Raw genomic sequence first — 19,359 nt, 5'->3', positions numbered from 1 at the left:
TATTTCCATATAACACTTCACTTAAAGAACTGCAATTATGAACACTATAATTTGAATAGTAAGCAAACCAGCCATGTCCTTAATCCTATTGCACAAGCCCTAACTCGCACAAATAATTAACAATACTATACATTTATCCAGTACAAATTTTGTAATGGCACAATAATGCAATTACAGTAGTACTGTACAAGGTTAAAAAAAACACATTCACAGCAAATACAGTTTCTTGCAATTAATTTATCATTATCAAGAGCACATAGTATTTAATAGGACTCCTACTCAGATTTCATCAATGTAGAAGAATTGACAGCCGTTGTAGAATGTACTTTTCCATAGGTGAAATTTGAGACAGGATGCTGCAGCCCTCTGTGTTCTCAGCTTTTAAAACTACTCAAATAATTTGCCTGCTCTCTTAAAACATGCATATAGGTGTTTCACAGAAATGGAAAGAGAATGGTCTTAATTGAGAGAGGAAAGAGGGTGTTCAGTCTTCAGTCATGTGCTCCAGGAAGACCTGGAGTTCTGAAAACAAACCAACGTGATAGGACCAGAGACCACAAACTTTTTGAAAATGTATACAATTTTATTTATTTCATTTATTACGGTACAATGGAAAATAAGATGCCAACAGCCATTTCATGTACACCTGTGTAAAATTCACATACTCTGAAGAAGCAAACACATCTGTTAGCAACAATGTAACAAAATGGCACAAATGGTTTTCACAGCAGAATTTGCTATTTTTGAGTTACTATTTTTGTCTCCACTATGTGCTTTCCGAGAGAGCAGGGTTTGCAGCTCGCTCACTGGCTGTGGATGAGGGCTCCGGCACCCTGGCCATATCCGAATCCTTTGGGGCCGAAATTCTTAGCGTAACAAGCTGCAAAAGAACAGAGATTTTACACTTTGACAGTCACCACAAAATGCAAAAAGATTACTGAACCTTCCATGAGTAACTTTCTGAAGAACCTGTAAAATGATAGAAATCCTCCACTTCTCCCGAGCACTCAGAGTTTATTCCTGTGTAATGCAACGCACCCTAAAACAGTAATGTAGAGTTGACACCTTATGGAAGAGGAACAAAGAACACATTCTCAAATAAAAATACTAAATTGTATTTCAGGCTATCAAAGTCTGCTACTAACTAAAAAAAAAAAACCCTGCTTGCACCATACAGATCTCATGGTCAAGCATTTATACCACAACACATCTCCCACCCTTCACCCAGTATTTAAAGACAACGAAGTGCTAGTTTGTTTTGGGCAACAATATCTGTTTAGAGAACAGACACTGCTTCTTGGTTTCCTACACATTGTAGTTAATCTTCAGTTTTCTTTTTTGGAAATCGTGGTGGAAGAGAAATCAGAAACAGAGCTCCACTTGCATCTCCTTACCAGCTGTGGCTGATGCAAGTAACTGAAGGCGAGACTATTACATTCACCATAGCAAATCCCAGAAATCTTTAGGTACCTGGCCCTGGTAGAGAAAATATATGTGAAGTTGGAGAAAAAAGGCAAGATGCCATATGCAAGCCTTGCCTTGTGGTTCATTAGACTGAAGGCACCATTCACAGGATAGAGATACCATCCAGAGTACTGTTGGTGCATACGCTTTTGTAAATAAAGCCATGTGTTCAAATAAGATCCAACAAACAAATTGTCTTGGTACAGAATGAAGTATCCTCCCAGCATCTTGTGCTTACCTTGCCTTTGGATGTCTACTAGACTGAATTACACTGAAGTTAAAGGATCACTTATTATATGCATATCTTAAAATGGAAACCTTGTTGTGCTCAAAGTTAGCAAAGAGAAAAAAAAAAACAAAAAAAAAAAAGGCAGCTCAAAAAGATCAAGAAACCAATTTGTGTTCATTATTTTCTCCCAATTTAGGATATCCAATTATTATTTAAGCTCAGCTCACCGCTACCACCCCTGCGCCGACTCGGGAGCGGCGAAGACGAACACACGCTGTCCTCTGAAGTGTGTGCCGTCACCCTGGCCAACCTAAACCCAACCTACTGTTTTGTCGATACAGAACCAAGTATGTGAATATATCTTCACAGAATGCCGAGATTAGTCCAATTCCGCAGTATGTGCCCCAGGAGGTTTTCTATACTGTATTATAAAGCTGTGCAGAGAAAGCTCACCCTTGCAGTAGATCTCTCCCTCCTTCTCAGTCTGGGTGGTGGACTCCAAGCTCTTTCCACACTTGGCACATCTGAAGCAGTTCTTGTGCCAGGGCTGAAAGAATGAGTCAGAAGACATTGTAAATAGCTGCAGAGACATAAATCTGCATGCTGGTAACAGCTCAGTAGAAGTACTAAAGCATGTTACTGGTATATGCTACAATGACCATCTATTGCAACTACTACAGCATACACTGTCCAGTCCCTATATTGACAATATCGAGATGCATGAATAGCCATCACTTTTTTTTTTTTTTTTTTTTTATATAAATATGGTGATCTTACCTCGAGTTCTCTCCTCTGACTACTCAATCTAAAAACTGCTCCATCTTCAGAGTCATGTTCCCAAATTAGAGGAGTTAGTTATTTCACACAGTGAATGTACATCACAGGACAGCCAAGCTACTCAAGGCAATATCTTGAAAAATGATGAATTCAAATCTGATGAAACTTTTAATGCCCGTTTGTTAGGAGACTGTTGATTAACTACTTCACAGCACACTACTGGCCTCAATGGGCTGACCGGACACCTCTGTGGAGTTGTATCAGATCCGGACCGGAGGGTTTTCCTATTAATGAAGCAGCAACACTGGAAAACATTTCACAGCTTTACTTTATTTGCAGAGCTGCCTTGTTGCCAAGAAGCACATTTTATCTGCTTTGGTCATCTGTGAACCAAATAATGGCTTTTGCAAGAAATTCCCCCAAGAGGAACCAAAACTGCTACTCATTTAACTAGTTAAAGTTTGTCTCTGTACATTCCCTTAGGCTTCAGGAGATGTGTATGTGTGTGTATACACACACACATACATATATATATATATATATATATATACATATGTATATATATATATATATATATATATATATATATATATATACATATATATACACACACACACACACACACACACACACACACACAGCCGAGAAAGTTTTGAACCCCTTAGGATTTTCACATTTCAAACCTAAAATATTATTAGATCTTAAATCCAAGTCCTAATAATAGATAAAGATAACCTGATTAAACAAAATGGACACAAGAACATGATACTTTTTCAACATTTATTTATCCACAAATGATTCAACATTCAATATCCATGTGTGAACAAGTATATGAACCTTTAGATTCAGTAACTGGTGGCACCCCCTTGAGCAGCAATGACTTCAACCAAGCATTTCCTGTAACTGTTGGTCTGTCTCTCACATTGGTTTTGAGGAATTTTGGCCCATTCCTCCTTAGAGAACTGCTTCAACTCTGACATTTGAGGGGTTCCTTGCATGGACAGCTCGCTTCAGGTCCTGCCACAACATTGAGGAGGTTTAGGTCCTAGGCCATTCTAAAACACGGAATTTCTTCTTCTGCAGCCATTCTTTTGTAGATCTGCTTGTATGTTTAGGATCACTGTCTAGTTGCATGACCCACTTTCGGTTCAGCTTAAGCTCACGGATGGATGGCCTGACATTCTCCTCTAGAATCTTCTGATACAATGCAGAATTCATGGTTGTGTCAATGAGGCAGCAAAGCAGCCCCAAACCAGCACACTCCCACCACCATGCTTGACGGTTGGGATGAGGTTCTTCTGTTCGAACGCAGCGTTTGGTTTTCACCAAACATAACGTTTCTCATCGAGGCCAAAACGTTCTACCTTTGACTCATTTGTCCAGAGAACATTGTTCCAGAAGTCTTGTGGATCATCTATGTGCTATTTGGCGAACTTCAGATGGGCAGCAATGTTCTTTTTAGAGAGCAGTAGTTTCCTCCTGGCTATCTTTCCATGAACACCATTCTTTTTCTGATAGTTGAGTCATGAACACTCACTTTAGCCAAGGAGTGGCCTGCAGATCCTTGGATGTTACTCTGGGGTTCTTTGGGACTTCCTTGATGATTTTCCAGTTTGTTCTTGGAGAGATTTTGGTAGGACGACCGCTCCTGGGTAGAGTGACTGTGGTCTTGAACTTTCTCCATTTGTAGACTGATCTGTCTGTTTGGTGGAGCCCCAAATCGTTAGAAATGGTTTTGTAACCCTTTCTAGACTGATGAGCATCAATAACTGAGGTCCTCAGATTTCTTTTGATCGTGGCAGGACGTGTTTCCACACATCTGTATGGTGAAGACCAAACTCAAAGTTTCTGATCTTTATATAGGGTGGGGCCTCCCAAACTCACCCTTGAAGATCTACCATACCTGAATCTTAAAAGATAACATTTAAAAAAAAAAAAAAAAAAAAAAAAAAAGGGGACATGGAATTGGTTAATATAAACCCTATTGGATATTTAAAAAAAGATTTTGATTCAAGAAGGCCATCATGGTAAAACTATGGAATTTCCATAATTATCATTGGGGTTCACAAACTTTCTCAACACTGTATATAGCTAGAGTATTATATAGCTTCTCTAGACAGGAAAGTGTTCCCGTTTAGGATGCCATTGCAAGCTTGCTGTTACGCTCTCACCTTTCCTGCCCCGACTATCTTCTCAGCAGCATACACAGAATCCCCACACCTGGGGCACTTCTCAGCCCCGCCGAACTTCTGGGCGAACTTGGAAGCGTTGGGGTTTGTGGTCGGCTTGTGACACTGCGCTCTGCTCCCAGGCAGAGAGGGAAAGAATTACCAGTTAGAAATTCAAAAGAAGTTTAACAGATGACAGAAACATCGCTAGTTAACCTTGTCTTTTCAATTGTGCTGCTGTTTTATGCTTGGGTTATGAAATGCTTAATGAAGCTGCAAATCCTTTGCATGAGTGGTGGCTGAAAGGTTTGTATTGTTCTCAACAAGCGATTAGGTTCACAGTGCATCACAGGAGCTGCCCGTACACAAAGCAACCTTTCATAACTGCAGTCAGACACAGCTATAAGCATCTTGATAAAACACACTGTCAGGTCAGATTTAGAATGGGATTGCTCACTCATCTACATAAAAAATAATCACTATGTACAGCACCAGGCCCTAACCTACTGTAGGAGATTTATAATTGACAGAATTGGTTTAAATGAAGTTTGTTCATAACTTCAATAAAGCAGAAAGCTAGCCACCCTAGACTAGAGCAATGGTTCCCACTTCCTTAATTCAAAAGGTGCATTGTCATTTTGAAAGCATTTCCCTGAGCTTCAGTATCTTTGAGGCTTTAAAAATCAACCAGACACAGATAGCTTTTGGAGAATTATCCTCCTCCACCCCCAATTAAAATATCTTGGCTAGAGAATACAAAGCTACCCAAAAGAAGAAATCGATGCATGATACGGATCAACACCTGTATCAGCTACATGATGGCACTTACCCCTCGTGTTTGATGCCCAGTCTCTCTCCTTTGTCCATGTTGAGGGTTCCTGCTCCCTGGCCGTAGCCATAGCCCTTTGGCCCGTACTTCTTCCCGTAGCAGGACTTGCAGTAAATCTCATCGTCGTGAATGGCCAATGTAGTGCTGTCTAAGCATTTGCGACAGACCACTGCAACATAAAGCAACAGTTAAGACCTACTTGAAAGCGCCTTTCTTCAATATGTCCAGATGCAACATGAATAATTATCCACTTCTGGGGAATCAAGGGTCTCCCCTTCCAGTTCACAACGAATACCAGTGAATGCAGCCCCCACTCCAGCACGTCTAATCTGAAGCTGGCATTTCCAGAAGGTGTGCGCCTGGACCATAGGAAAGAACATGGCCTGTCAAAGAGCACAGCTGTGGACAGAAGCACCCTGTTACCTAGTCTACATGCACAAAGTTTTACCATTTCAAGTTAGTTTAAAGAAGGAAGTATGATGGTGTATAGAACACAGAGCCCACCAGAGGTTGTATGTGTGCGTGTTTTAGGCAAGTCTTAACCATTAGTCTTGCTTTACTTCTTGTTATTCAAGCGGGGCACATGTTAGCTCAGAAGAGGTCACTGAGTGGCTGTTGCTAGGAGACTGTACCAACATTAACTATGAAACCAGTGTTTGGATCCTCCTGACGAGTTTGTTTTCTCAGTCATGTGCCGCAACATCAGTCCCGGAAGGATCAAGAGAGCAGCCTGGGAGGAATTGTGGGAAACAAAAAAACAGGCCCAACTTCAAAGGTAAACCTCCTGCAACAACAAGTCACCCTCTTGATGGCGCACTGGGCCAATGCACAGGCGTTACAACCAGGGGGAGGGGTGGCGCCTTGGGTCAAAAGTGACCTTGTTGTGTTACTGCCACCCAGTCCCTTAAAAAGTGAGCTACGTACCGCAAGAATGCACATCAAGAACTGCAGTCCTAAAATTGTGCGTGCAGTTGTCTGGGAAACACGTCTGACAAAAAGCACATTTCTAGGAAGTGTACATTAAGTTTCCTGTACTTCTGTAAAACCATAAATATCGCTTCTCAGTAATCCAGAAAAAATTATATATATATTACACACACTTTACACTTCTCTAGCTACAGGGACAAAGCAGCTTTTGTAACATCTCCTGTCCTGTAAAATAAACACTTATTTTCCAATGTCCAGGCTGAATCCAAAGCATGCGTGTTGCATTGCAGTGCAGCCCCCGACAGTGACAATGTGTTACAGTCAAGCTTGACACAGAACTTCTTTCCTTTCCTGTTGAACAGAGAATGAATTATCCACACACCATAAAACAAAGCAACATGACCAATCTGAAATGAACAGTGAAGTAGGGCTCCTCTCTCCTTCCACTAATGTTTTATTTAAAGTGTTTTTCGGCTTGCTTGTACTACTAATATTGTGGTCACTTGATAAATACAAATGCTTAGCCAGCTTAATATGCCATACACAACACCACCATGAGCCTGCCAACAATTAATGAATAAAATACTTTATGTATGTATGTATAAAACAGGCAAGTATCACTTTCAACAGACCAAGAAGAGCAAATGCAAAGAAGTATACAATTAACTACTCTGTTATGCTCTACTGATTAAACTACAGACAAGTTAGTACTGGTGCCAGCTACATACAGGCTAGTACTGTCAGATTCTTGCTTCAAAACATTGGGAGACCAAAACAAACTTAAATTCCACTACTTACAAATGTCCCCTATTCTGTCCTCTGGTGCCCTTTGCAACAGACAGAGCACAAAACTAGATAGTCTCAGTTTACACCTGTACTGAACTGTGGGGACCGTTCCACATACACATAAAAGGTGCTCTGGTTATGCTTACCCAAATCACAACAAGTCAGCCTGACAGTTTAATATTAGTTCTTCTTGTATAACCAGTTGTGATTGAGGCAGGATATCCATTGCAAACCTGCTTGTGGCAACCCCTCAAGGGACCATCTTAAAAGTGCACAGAATAGAGGCAGCCGGCAGTCTATTATCCCACAACAGTGACTGGGATACAGTGGAGGTGCCTGTTCTCCACAAGTGATGTAACTTAAAACGTGAGTATCGATGTTTAAGAAACTGCACAGACGCCATTTCTTAATCAGTGTTAAGTTTATTTCATACATGCAGGGAAACCAGTCCAAGTATAGAACAGATTACCAGTTGTTACATCTTTTACATGACATTAAATACCCTTCTGCATAGGTGTCTCTCTCCTCCTTTTCCTATAACACCCAACCAATGGCAAAGGGACAACACATTATTATTTAATTAATATATATGTGTGTGTGTCTAGTCTAGTGTGGCGACCTCTGAACTCAGTGCATTCTTCAGACGCCTGGTGCCCAAAAAAGGTCCATACATCAGTTTTTTGTCATCTTCCTTGTTCCTATCTCTCCGTTTTGCCTGAGACCCTTTGAGTCCAGTGGCATTATCTCTTATTCTCCCCGTGAACCTTTGGGTCCAACGGCAGTCCTTGGGAGCCTTTTAGCTCCTTTATGCTTTGTATTCCCCAAAGTCTTAGAGCCTGGCCCCTTCTGGTCCACAGCATTGTTATCTTGCAGTCAATGTTGGACAAGAAGCTTGTAGACGCAAGGTCTCTTATCAATTGTTAGCAGTACATGCAATTTGAACCAAACAGTCTGCTATCTGCAATATTAGTCTCTTTTCAGAAAAGAACACCAGTATAGCTCTGCCAGTCCACATGCGTAGCAAACTGCTAATCAATTCTCGATCCATGTTTTCCAACAAGTCCCAATTTTGAGTTACAGGTATCTAGAGAAACCTGGCCACAAGAAATTGATGTATCAGAACGTGGGGATAGAAGGCACTAGCCAATATTTTTGTCCACTTGACTTTAAGAAGTCACATTTTCCATAGATGTGGATGTAGGTGTAGGTGGTGCGATCTAGGTTTTCATTTCACGGATAGCTCTAATTTAGGTATTACAGCTGCAGTATTTCTGATCATTTGTTCATAAAAAGTGTCAATCACATTCCACAATACTCCTGGTAAAACCTTTGTTTTTGGTGCATGGCATCTTTAATCAAATGAAGGCAATCATGATGGGTACAGCAGTGTGGTGTAGTGGTTTGGGCTCTGAACTCTTGAACGGAGGGTCGTGGGTTCAATCCCAGGTGGGGGACACTGCTGCTGTACCCTTGAGCAAGGTACTTTACCTAGATTTCTCCAGTAAAAACCCAACTGTATAAATGGGTAATTGTATGTAAAAATAATGCGATATCTGTATAATGTGATATCTTGTAACAATTGTAAGTCACCCTGGATAGGGCGTCTGCTAATAAATAAATAATACTTACTGCACAGGAAACAGCATTTGTGAAAGCTTTTCCCATCACACTGCACCTCCTCAGCATGGTACACGTTTTGCTTGCAGGCAGTACATTTGTTACCACCTCCCCAGACAGACATATTGACACTAAAAAAAATCCAAAAAAACAAAACACAAGGTGTTAATTAGCTGTATAAAACTAACAAACATGCAGCTCCAACAGGAAGTGGCGGTAATGCATGCCTTCCTGTTCTACACTGACATCAAAAAAAAAAAAAGGAGGGGGGGGGGGGGGGGGGGGGAGTGAACCCCATTTGTTTGTTTGATTCTGATGTTTAAAGTGGCTTCAGACCTGCACCTTCTCCTGCATGCCCTTCAGTCGTGTGGAAGCAAGACACAATGAGGACTGCAAGTCACATGGAATTGCAGATTTGCTTAAAACCAGAGCAGAACCATTCCACAGCTCTCATTCAATAAACACAACATTGAGACAGGCCACAGTTAAAAAGGCAAAGGTGTGAAACTGACCCAATATGGCTATTCCACACAATCAACAGGATTACTTAACGCTTTGCGGTCCTATGTCGGACCTGGTACGACATTGCAATTATTCCTATCAGGTCAATGTCGGACCCTGTACGACATCATCAAAAAAACGGAAAAAGCCGAGAAAACCATTCAATGGCCGAGTGGGAGCGACAAGCAGAAAAAAACAAAACAAAAGGGCGTATTTCATGATTAGTCATACTTGCCCCTGGCATCAGATAGGGGCGGTCATAAGGAAACAAGCTGGATGGTACTGCATCAGCACTCAGAGAATATCACGGACATTTGCTGAGCTTTTTTGAGATGTTATAGTAATAAAATAATGACTTGGATCACATTATTGAGGCATTTGGTGATAAAACGAGTGATCAGGAGATGATTGATCGGTATGTACGACTTATTTATTTCTTAGCATATGTGAAAGCGATAGCGAACGAAAGGGTGGGGCGGGGCTGGAGATGCCTAGTGAGTGCTTTGTTGATATGCAGGGCCTTTTAAACCCGTTTGACTGTGGAAAAAAACACTTTTAAACAGCGCGTCTAAAATTAACTGCGTGTGTGAAAATAAATTGGACCTGACGCGCACTTAATAAATTGACTGCAAAGGGTTAAAGTTTGTTCAGCTTTTAAATTTAAATTTTCTGCAAATGAGTAAAAGGTGGCCAACTTCTCAATTTCATTCTGCCACAAATGTGTTTTACTTGCTGCTTGAAATTTTAGAAGGGGATATGAAACAATTTAGTCTTGTGCACATTCCCCAACAATACTTCTGGTTTCCTTAGCATCCAGTTTACCAATCTGGGTCTACTACTTTCTCCTCAAACAAAACAAATTGCAGTTGTACAGCTGACAGCAATGCCAGGTCTAATTTGAAAATGTATACTTCATTTCAGACAACAAAGCATTATAAAAGAAACTGGGGCAGCAGACCGCTGCTGAATATTAGTCGAAACACATTCATGAAACAATTTAAAAGCCAATCCCTCCGACCCTGGGCCGCTCCGAGCCAGCCCTGCACAGTGTATACTCTGACCCTGGGCCGCTCCGAGCCAGCCCTGCACGTTGTATACTCTGACCCTGGGCCGCTCCGAGCCAGCCCTGCACGGTGTATACTGTAACTGCAAGTTATGCTCGATTTCCTGTAAGCATGTGGAGTCTGCTGTATAATTAACCTTCTTAAATGCATATCAAGATCAGACACTCTGAATTTACATCAGAAACCAGATCAGAGACACTAGATAGTGACTTCACTGCACTGCTCTTGCCAAGACCACATGACTGTTCGGGTTTGGAACCTAGAGAGAACTGGCTGAATTATAAAATAAATAAAATGCTCGCACAGAATTTTTCTGCTTGACCACAACCCAGACATACATGGCAGATGACTCAAGGTATAAAGGCTGCATTGACACACAGCAACGCATTCCTCAGACGCATTATCACACCGAACAATACATTGTCATCAATACTTTGTTAAATAAATCCATCCACCCACGCACAATGTGTGTTTCTTCCACATGTCTGGGATAAAAAATATAATTCATTAAGTATAACAATCTTTAGGGGAGGGAGAAAAAAAGAAAATGACATCACAAAGCATTTCCAGGAAGATGACTCAATGGCCATTTCCATGTATTTAAACAATATAGTTCTGATTAATGCCACCCATCCCATTCCCAGATACATTCTGTGGGAATGGGATCATTGACAATACACAGGAAGTCATCTGTAAACTACACGTATCAATTTCTACACAGGTTTGTTTTTTTTTCCCCCCTACAGGAACCATGTGTTGCAACTCTTGATTAAAGTTACATAAAGTAAACTATGAGTTTGTCCTAAAGTTGAAGTACAATGGCTTTTACACACCCCTACAAACATCACGCAACCCAAGACCCTGGGGTAAAGGCGTGGATAGCCAAAACATTGATAAAAATACCTTGGCAGTTCTAAAGCCTGGCAGTATGTTTCTGCTGTACATATTTTCTGGTTTAAGATGAATGTTTCTAACATTATACTTTCCCCAGTGCAAAACATCACATCCCCAATCTACAAGAAATTATACATCCTGATTGACCGAGGCCGTGTCCAATGTTCCATTAGCGTTATACTGCCTCACTTAGACATTCTTTATACAGATAATGGAGAAATACATACACTGTAGTACAAACTAGTTCTGCCAAAACGGAGCACTAGGTATTTCAGTTATATTACTTATTTTTTCCTGATCCATCTGCTTCATTTCCCCTCACACCCTGAACTCTGCAGGGATAAACCATAACTGGATTTACTAAAGCATTTCACAGTACTAGGGAATACATCCCGATTGTAAAACCAACAGCTGGGGTAATTAAAAATGAATAGCATTGGATGGAATATAATCTGTCTAAGCACGCTGTATGCAAGTGTCCACTACCGATGAGGCCATATCCGAGTCAACAGCCCAATATAAGCACTGTATTTGGGAATGTGAAGGCACTTACTCCTAGGATTATCACACTTTACTAGTGTTGTACGCATAGCTTCCAACCAGCAGGTAATGTGAACCTAATATATGTAGTTTGTTTTCGTGGGAATGCGACTTCGTATCCAACGCTGGGGGTGGCTGCGGCAGAACTTAACGTCAACAAGGTGTTCAGCAAGCTGCTTTAATTTATGCACAGCAATGTCGTACTAAACAAACAACAAGGAAAGGGGGTTACGATACACTTAACTCACACGCCCAAATAGAACATTCTGCCACTTTTTTTATCGTTAATCTTTAATAAGTCACTTTTAAAAAAAATGAGGAAAATACAGAATGTTGTGTTTGAGTGGGCGAGTTAAGCGTGCATACTAGAAAGGTAAGTGCCCTTCTCTCAACACGGGTAATAATTACGAGTTACTCTGTACCTGTTCAAACGCAGATTTATTATTTAATTGCCAGTTTACCACTATCATGAATGTATATCGAATTATAATGCTCACGAGACTTAACTAAATAATCCAGCGTTTCTCTGCGAATCCACAACCTTAAAAAACAAGTACCTTACGCATACGTGTTAGAAAACCATGCTTCGTCAAATACACTTGAAAATGTAGACTCTGCTTGTCTTTAGTGGGATCATTATTAATGATCTATTGTGCAAATTAAAAATCGAGCAACAAAGGATATGATACGACTATTGCAAATACTTTTATCTAATTACACAACGTCTGTCCCAGATAACAAGCAAATACGGTACTCACGTTCTTCGTTAACCCAGAAATTGTCTGACGGACGATCCAATACTTCACATTCTACGCTTTGCCTGCAAACTCTCAGAGGAACTCGGCATCTCATATTTGATTGGTGGAGGGGCGTGGTTAGGCGCGTAGTAGTGAGTCAAGGGTGTGTACCAATATCATGCGTTCCTAACCTAATTAATACATATCATTATATTCACAAGTAAATACATATCAATAGTCACGGTTTGTATTTAATTATTTTTTTTTAACCTAAACAGGAAAAAATGAATTACTTCTAATAGGTTATAAAAGCCAAGGTAACTCTCTCCGGTCTGTTTATCTCTTATACTCGCTCCAGTCGTATGGCCACGTGAACAACTGCAGGGCCTGGATGGGATAATAATAACATTCTTAACTAGTCCACTTCACATATTTACTGCAGTGTTAAAGTTGAGTATCTTGTTTAATTTGATGATTGTAATGTTAACCAAAGTTACCTCCGTATCCGTCACCACCTTGGTTAAAATTAAAGACACACACACCCTCTAGTTTGTTCCATGGTTCTGTGGTTCATTATTTGAATTGATTGATGTGTTCTTTATTGTAGCTCGTGATAGGGCGCTGGGATCCTGGTTCCATTCAGTTCACGTGACAATGTTACCTGTTCTGCCTGCTTCACGTAGTTATTCTTTCTATAGATATTTGTAGAGCAGGTGAGGCTGACACAGTGGAAAGGTCATACTGTGAAATGATGGTCATACTGTCACATCATTATAATTTGATGATTGTAATGTAATGCAGGTGAGGCTGACACAGTGGAAAGGTCATACTGTGAAATGATGGTCATACTGTCACATCATTATAATGATACAAAGAAGGCTGGCTGGTGCCAGCACTTAGGATTCTCCAAGCAAGCTCAAAGCAGTTTATAAGAAAAATAATAAGAACCCAATATTAGAACAACAAGCACTAAGCCAAGTAAAGACTCAAAATAATAATGAGAATGATAGCTCAATAGTGGAGCAACAGTGTCAAGTACCACTCTCAAAACAAAGGACTACAAATGAGAACTTATGCTACTTACTCTAACAAGCTATGTTCCTTAAAGTAAAGAATGCATGTCATTTTAATGTTTAATTCCTAATTATATAGATTGCACACATTATCATGAATAATGCAAGCGCAGGGATGAGACAATGCTGTGCAATGTCACCTGATCAAGTGCAGTATATAAGGCCTAGAGCAGTTAGCCTTATGTTGCTTTCTAAATGTTTTGGAGCAAAGAAATGAACAGAATTTGAAAGGAAGCGTTAAGAAGTATGACCTTCTGCAAGCCGGACTGTAAATGCAACCGGAAAATCAAGGACCAAGCGTTTAAATGTCTCAGAAATAAAGAAATCTGCATAGCATAATACCCCCTGAATAGAAGGTGGTGAGTAAGCTGTATCAATCATGGACTTTATTATACATTGTTTTAGATAGCATACAGAACTTGTCTCCTTAAATCCTGTTAATACTGTATATTTTCCTAGGGGTGTGTGTGTGTGTGTGTGTGTGTGTGTGTGAAATACATGATTCAGCTGTAGCCAGACAAATTGCCCACACATACCATTGTGGCAGGAGCCTGTTTGAGTTGTGTTTGACACTTTAGTCCTGGCAGCAATGAAGGATACACCAGAATGAAATGCATTTATAGGTGAATGGAGGTTTCACTTCGATTGCTGCTGTTCAAGCTACCATACCCTGCTTTGTGTATTTTCATTATGTTAATACCATTGCTGGGTTTTGTATGAACATTCCCATTGGGATACCAGTGTACTAGGAAATTACTAGAAGCGTGAAGCGGTATGTTAAAATGCAACAAGATGGGGCTCCCGAGTGGCGCACCCGGTAATGGCGCTCTGCGTGGGGTGCAGGATGCGCCCTATAGCCCGGATGTCGCCGGTTCGAGTCCAGGATATTCCACTGCCGCCCGGGCGGAAGGGCTTAGGTTGGCCAGGGTGTACTCAGCGCACCGCGCTTCAGCGACCTCTGTAGACTGGCCGGGCGATTGTGGGCTTGCCCGTAAACTGCGTTGTCCTCCGGTTCAGGTCTGATTGAGCATATCAACTGTAATGTATAGGGAAATAATATTTACAGGACGCCAGAGCTGAACAAGCCAATCACATTCTTTGTTGTTGGAACGTATCTTAAGTAAGTAAACAATCGGTTCTCGGAGGGGACCGTAATCCTTGATAAGAATGTGTCCGTTTTTATTACCGACATGGTGATTTATTATAAATACAATATTTAAACAGGAGAGAAGCACTGAGATTCAACAGCTTGTTCACAGTCCCTGGTAAAGGCCCAGTCACGCACACATGCATGCAGGGAGAAAGGGATGCTGTTAGAAAAGGACATGGAGGTGGGGTGGTTGGAGTAGGGGAAAAGGAGACAATATGTATAGCGGAAATGTAATGACAAGCCTCAGATTACAACAGGGAGATGCACATCTTATAAGAAGGATTCGTTTGTATAATATATAAGCGAGTCATGTAAAGAACAGACCATTTACAGAAAAAATGTGTGCTGCATATTTCCGGTGTGTTACCATAGTTACAATGCCCAGTGGATGTTATTGTCGCTTTAACAGCAGATGGCACTAAAGCAGTAGAAATGGTCAGGTTTTGGGGAAAAAAAAAAAAAAAAGTTGTTCAAAAGTAAATAGCTTCAAACGCTATTGCAAGCATTTTCTCTGTCAAGTCTGAAGAAAGGTACACATTTAGCTCTGATGAGTCAGTAACAGTAATGTCCCAGTATTTGAATTAGTTTGCAGTACTGTTAATTGGTTTGGCCACTCAGTCCCTTGGAAAATCTCCCTTTATTCTTTGAAAACATTCCAGAATGTTACACGTCAGTTGTCTTGGTTTTTTTTTTCAATCTTTATTCTCTGGTAAATTCTGAGATACTTTGTAACTGTTTCAGTTATTTTTGTTTCTTTAACACTGCTTGGTAACACAGTAATGTGTGTAGCCATGCATCTAAGCAAGGGGGAACCAAGTAAACGTACAGTTCCAGGCACCACGTAGTAAGTGTATCATTTTTACATTATACTACATTGTGAGTTTACAGAAACTACATACTTTATTTAAAAAAAAAAAAAAATCAAACATATTCATCTTTTCCATGAATTTCAGCACTGCATTGAGGATATCATTTATTACATTCATTTATTAGGTTGTTGTCTTTTCATTTTAAAGGCTTCACCGGAGCCGCCCCCACGCACCAAGCCGGTAACACGAGTCGATTCAGTAGCTGTTCTTTTTATTACCCCACGTCCCTGGACACTGCCTCCTCCTCCTCCGTGTGTTCAAATTCAGATTCCAAGAGCTCTGTAGCACCGTGCCTCTGGAACTCACAGCCTCTTTTATATCTTATTGTTTTTCATTTGTGCAAATCACCAAGCACCAGATTTAGAATGCTGTAAAATAAAATACCCATTAAACACTAGTTTCCAGAATCACCCTGGCCCTGGCCCTCTGTTTGTGTGGCGAGAGCTCCGTGTTGGACTGCAGATCATATGGTATGTCATCCTGAAAGAATGTACAGTTCTTTGAGAACGCTTGAAGTAAGTCATAATTAGGAACAGATGGACCTGATAGGTTGGTAGCTTTCATTTTATGGTAAAATCTTCCTATTAATGAAATTCCCAGATGCAGTGGCTACAGATGATATTGAAGAACTGTGATGAAAGTCTTACAGTGTCTGCTGTTGCATAGGTTGTGCCTGTTTAAAAAAAAATCTTCTTGAAAGTTTTGGAACTTAAAACTGTCATTGCAAAACAGGGTTTGTATTTGCCTGGAGATGACAATGCATTGTTCCATACAGTAGTTTGCCCTTCTCTGCACTGTACGTACGTAACAGCCGTAATACCTAAATGGTATGTTTGTAATACTGATAAGATTATACAGAAAACACTTAATGCCCTGATATTTTCCATACGGGTAACTACCCTCTCAAACATTAGAAAACTGTTTTTACAGCAAACAGGGAATAAATCTTCCCTCCAGGCAGAGCACATTCGGAATGGGAACACATAACATAGAGGAATTAGGAGGGACATCACATGACTGAACTTTTAGCACAGTACAGAAACCAGGACCAGAGGACACAGTTGGAAATGAAGTGGCGATAGACCTAAGAGGGAAGGAGACACTTCTTCACAGAGTGGTGAGGGGATGCAATGGGCTACCTAGTCATCACTGTGGCAGAATCATGTGGATCCTTTAAGACTCAACTTCACAACGTTTTGAGATCAATCAGCTCCTAAGAACCAGGTGGGCTGAGATGGACTGATGGCCTCCTCTTTTTGTAATTCTCTTATGGTCTTAATGTATGAACCTGGTACAATTTTAAAAAGTCTAATTTGAGCTCTCCATTGAAAAATGAGGATTCTAACGATTTGGTGATTTGTTGTATACTTTTTATAACAAAGAAATATTAACCTGTTATATTGGGTCACTGACGGTATTTTGAAAAAATAATTACTTTATTATTGAAAAGTATTGTGTGCCCACAAATGGGATTCTGTTGGTGATAAAAAGTGAGACTGCTGTAGCTGGTTAGGGACAAATACTGTCCCACTAAGACTTCTTAGCATATTAAAGCCACGTTTTATTAACGTTAGTCTCTATGCTGTGTTTTCTGTTTATTTGAAAGGGAGCAGTTAAACCAGATAGTACCAAGGTAGGCCTCTATTCAGAACTTTATGTTCTCTTACGACTTACTTAACTTTCTTTTGAAGTTGTTCAAAATCGTGTATTTATTTTTAGTTCTTTATTACAGCCTCCCACTGCATCCGAATGAAATGTGGCTTTCTCTTCCAGACTGTAATTACACTGTTCCTCCATGTGACTGTACTGGCCTTGGCACTTCTGAATGGCCTAGAAGAATTTCATTCAGTGCCTAGCTAAAAATAGGATTTCATCAGCAAACATTATTAGTAGTGAAGTTGTATCTGAGAGCAGACATCGATGTCTAGAAAAAACTAACTTTCATTATTTATTTGCTGGAAAAAGGCCCCTGGCGGGACGGGGGCTGTGAATCAGAGTTGCAATGCCTGGTGTTTGTCAAGATGCTCTAGCTACTATCCTAGTCTGAGCAAAGCAGGTCTCTATGGGGGTGATTTAGGTCCCTCTCAGCAGAAAGCATGGAAGTGGTGTTCTCTTGGGCAGGCTTTACTACAACTACATGAATGTCTAGTGGAGATCATAGTGAATGCAGAAAACAAGGGGCAAGGTTTTAATTTCTACCTTAATAATTTGGTCTGTTTGGAGATATATATATATATATATATATATATATATATATATATATATATATATATATATATATATATATATATATATAGATATATATACTGTATATATATATATACTGTATATATATATATATATATATATATATATATATATATATATATATATATATATATATATATATATATATATAGCCAGTTTTCTGCATGTGTTCTTCTTACTAATCATGTTTTCTGTTGAACTGGGGAATGAATCATTACAAGATGATGACAATGATAAGCATGGATTGGTAAAGTGTAATTCTTGGCTAGGCCCACAGTAGTGTGGAATGACTCAAACCACTGTGCAATGGAAGCCCTATTTCTTTTCATGCTTTAGAGTCTGTCCTCCTCTAAGCAGTGCCTGCCAGTTCTTCTGGCAGCCACTGTGCCATCGATTAGGATTCCCACCAGGGGGGCTCCATGGAGCCAGAGGCACATTACGGTGATCAATACTTGGGGCTACACTTTTAGCTCTGCGCATGATGGTAAAAAACAAACTTGTGATCAATGAAATGCCTTCACATCACAGCACAGAGGGCATTCTTTTAAATACACTGCTGCCCCCATGTGGAGAAAGAATTGGATAAGTGACCTAACCAGTGATTGACATTTTAAATAAATAAATAAATATAGGCACTAAGCTGTAGCTAAGCAACCTACCTTTTACCTGGCATGAGTTTGAAGATAGTTAATTACAAATGCTGAACGTCTTCACAGAAATAATAGTAAAAACTACCCAAAGTCGTTTTTAGGAGGTAACACATATTAAAGATCCACTGCTGTTAAACTTGGTAGTAGACAGTGATCTTGACGAAGAGCAGAGAATGGTCTAATTTCAAGCAGTCCCTAGCATGATCTTCCCATTCCTTGATTGCAATTTATGATTCTGCAGCTGTTTCACATCAACAGAATTCTTTTCGGTGCTGCTGTCATTCTTGCTCAGTGTGCCGGAGCAGCTCTGCATCACACCTGCAATGTAAGCTTCACTGATCAGTGAGTGTTCACTTTCCCTTAATCAAAGCAGATGGTGCAAGGTTGTTTTCTTGTTAGTGATATATGCTGCCACCTAAATCTAGAAATGGTTTCCTTCCTAGTATGTAATTTAATGTAGTCTTCCGATACGTGGCTTTCTGAATGTAATCATTGAAGACTTAAGGGTTCCCCTTTGATAACCAGGGAATTTTGCATTTTGATTTTGTATTAGGTATTATAACCCATGTGAGTGAATAACACACATACAATTACATGTCTCTAGTTTTCTTACTGTAACTATACGTAACCCTGACCTCCTAACCCTGTTTCCTATGTTTTTCTCATTAAAGATCAGAGTACAACGCATTGAGAATATGGTCTCCTGTTTTCCGAACCAGGCGTCTCCTACACATAAAACAGGTAATGCCCAGGAAGTGTAAAATAAAAAAACAACACATCATATATCCTGTTCAGGTCTTTTATTACAAAGGTCTGAAAATGTCCTTAACTGTGAAT

General features: G+C 40.1%; 1 protein-coding gene across 1 annotated transcript; it reads right to left on the bottom strand.

The window, feature by feature from the left end:
- Nucleotides 1-562: 562 nt before the first annotated feature.
- Nucleotides 563-12,678, bottom strand: LOC117415069 (cysteine and glycine-rich protein 2-like). The gene is made up of 6 exons (XM_034025008.3): nucleotides 12,555-12,678; nucleotides 8,810-8,928; nucleotides 5,468-5,636; nucleotides 4,642-4,771; nucleotides 2,147-2,240; nucleotides 563-880 (listed from the first exon to the last, which is right to left on the bottom strand). Exons 2-6 carry the CDS (start codon nucleotides 8,919-8,921, stop codon nucleotides 804-806), a joined length of 582 nt encoding a protein of 193 aa, XP_033880899.1. The 5' UTR covers nucleotides 8,922-8,928; nucleotides 12,555-12,678; the 3' UTR covers nucleotides 563-803.
- Nucleotides 12,679-19,359: the final 6,681 nt, after the last annotated feature.

This window comes from Acipenser ruthenus, chromosome 7 (genome assembly GCF_902713425.1).
Source record: "Acipenser ruthenus chromosome 7, fAciRut3.2 maternal haplotype, whole genome shotgun sequence".
NCBI classification, from domain to species: domain Eukaryota; kingdom Metazoa; phylum Chordata; class Actinopteri; order Acipenseriformes; family Acipenseridae; genus Acipenser; species Acipenser ruthenus.
The sequence above is the reverse complement of the archived record's forward strand: the minus strand, read 5'-3'. Positions and strand labels throughout refer to the sequence as shown.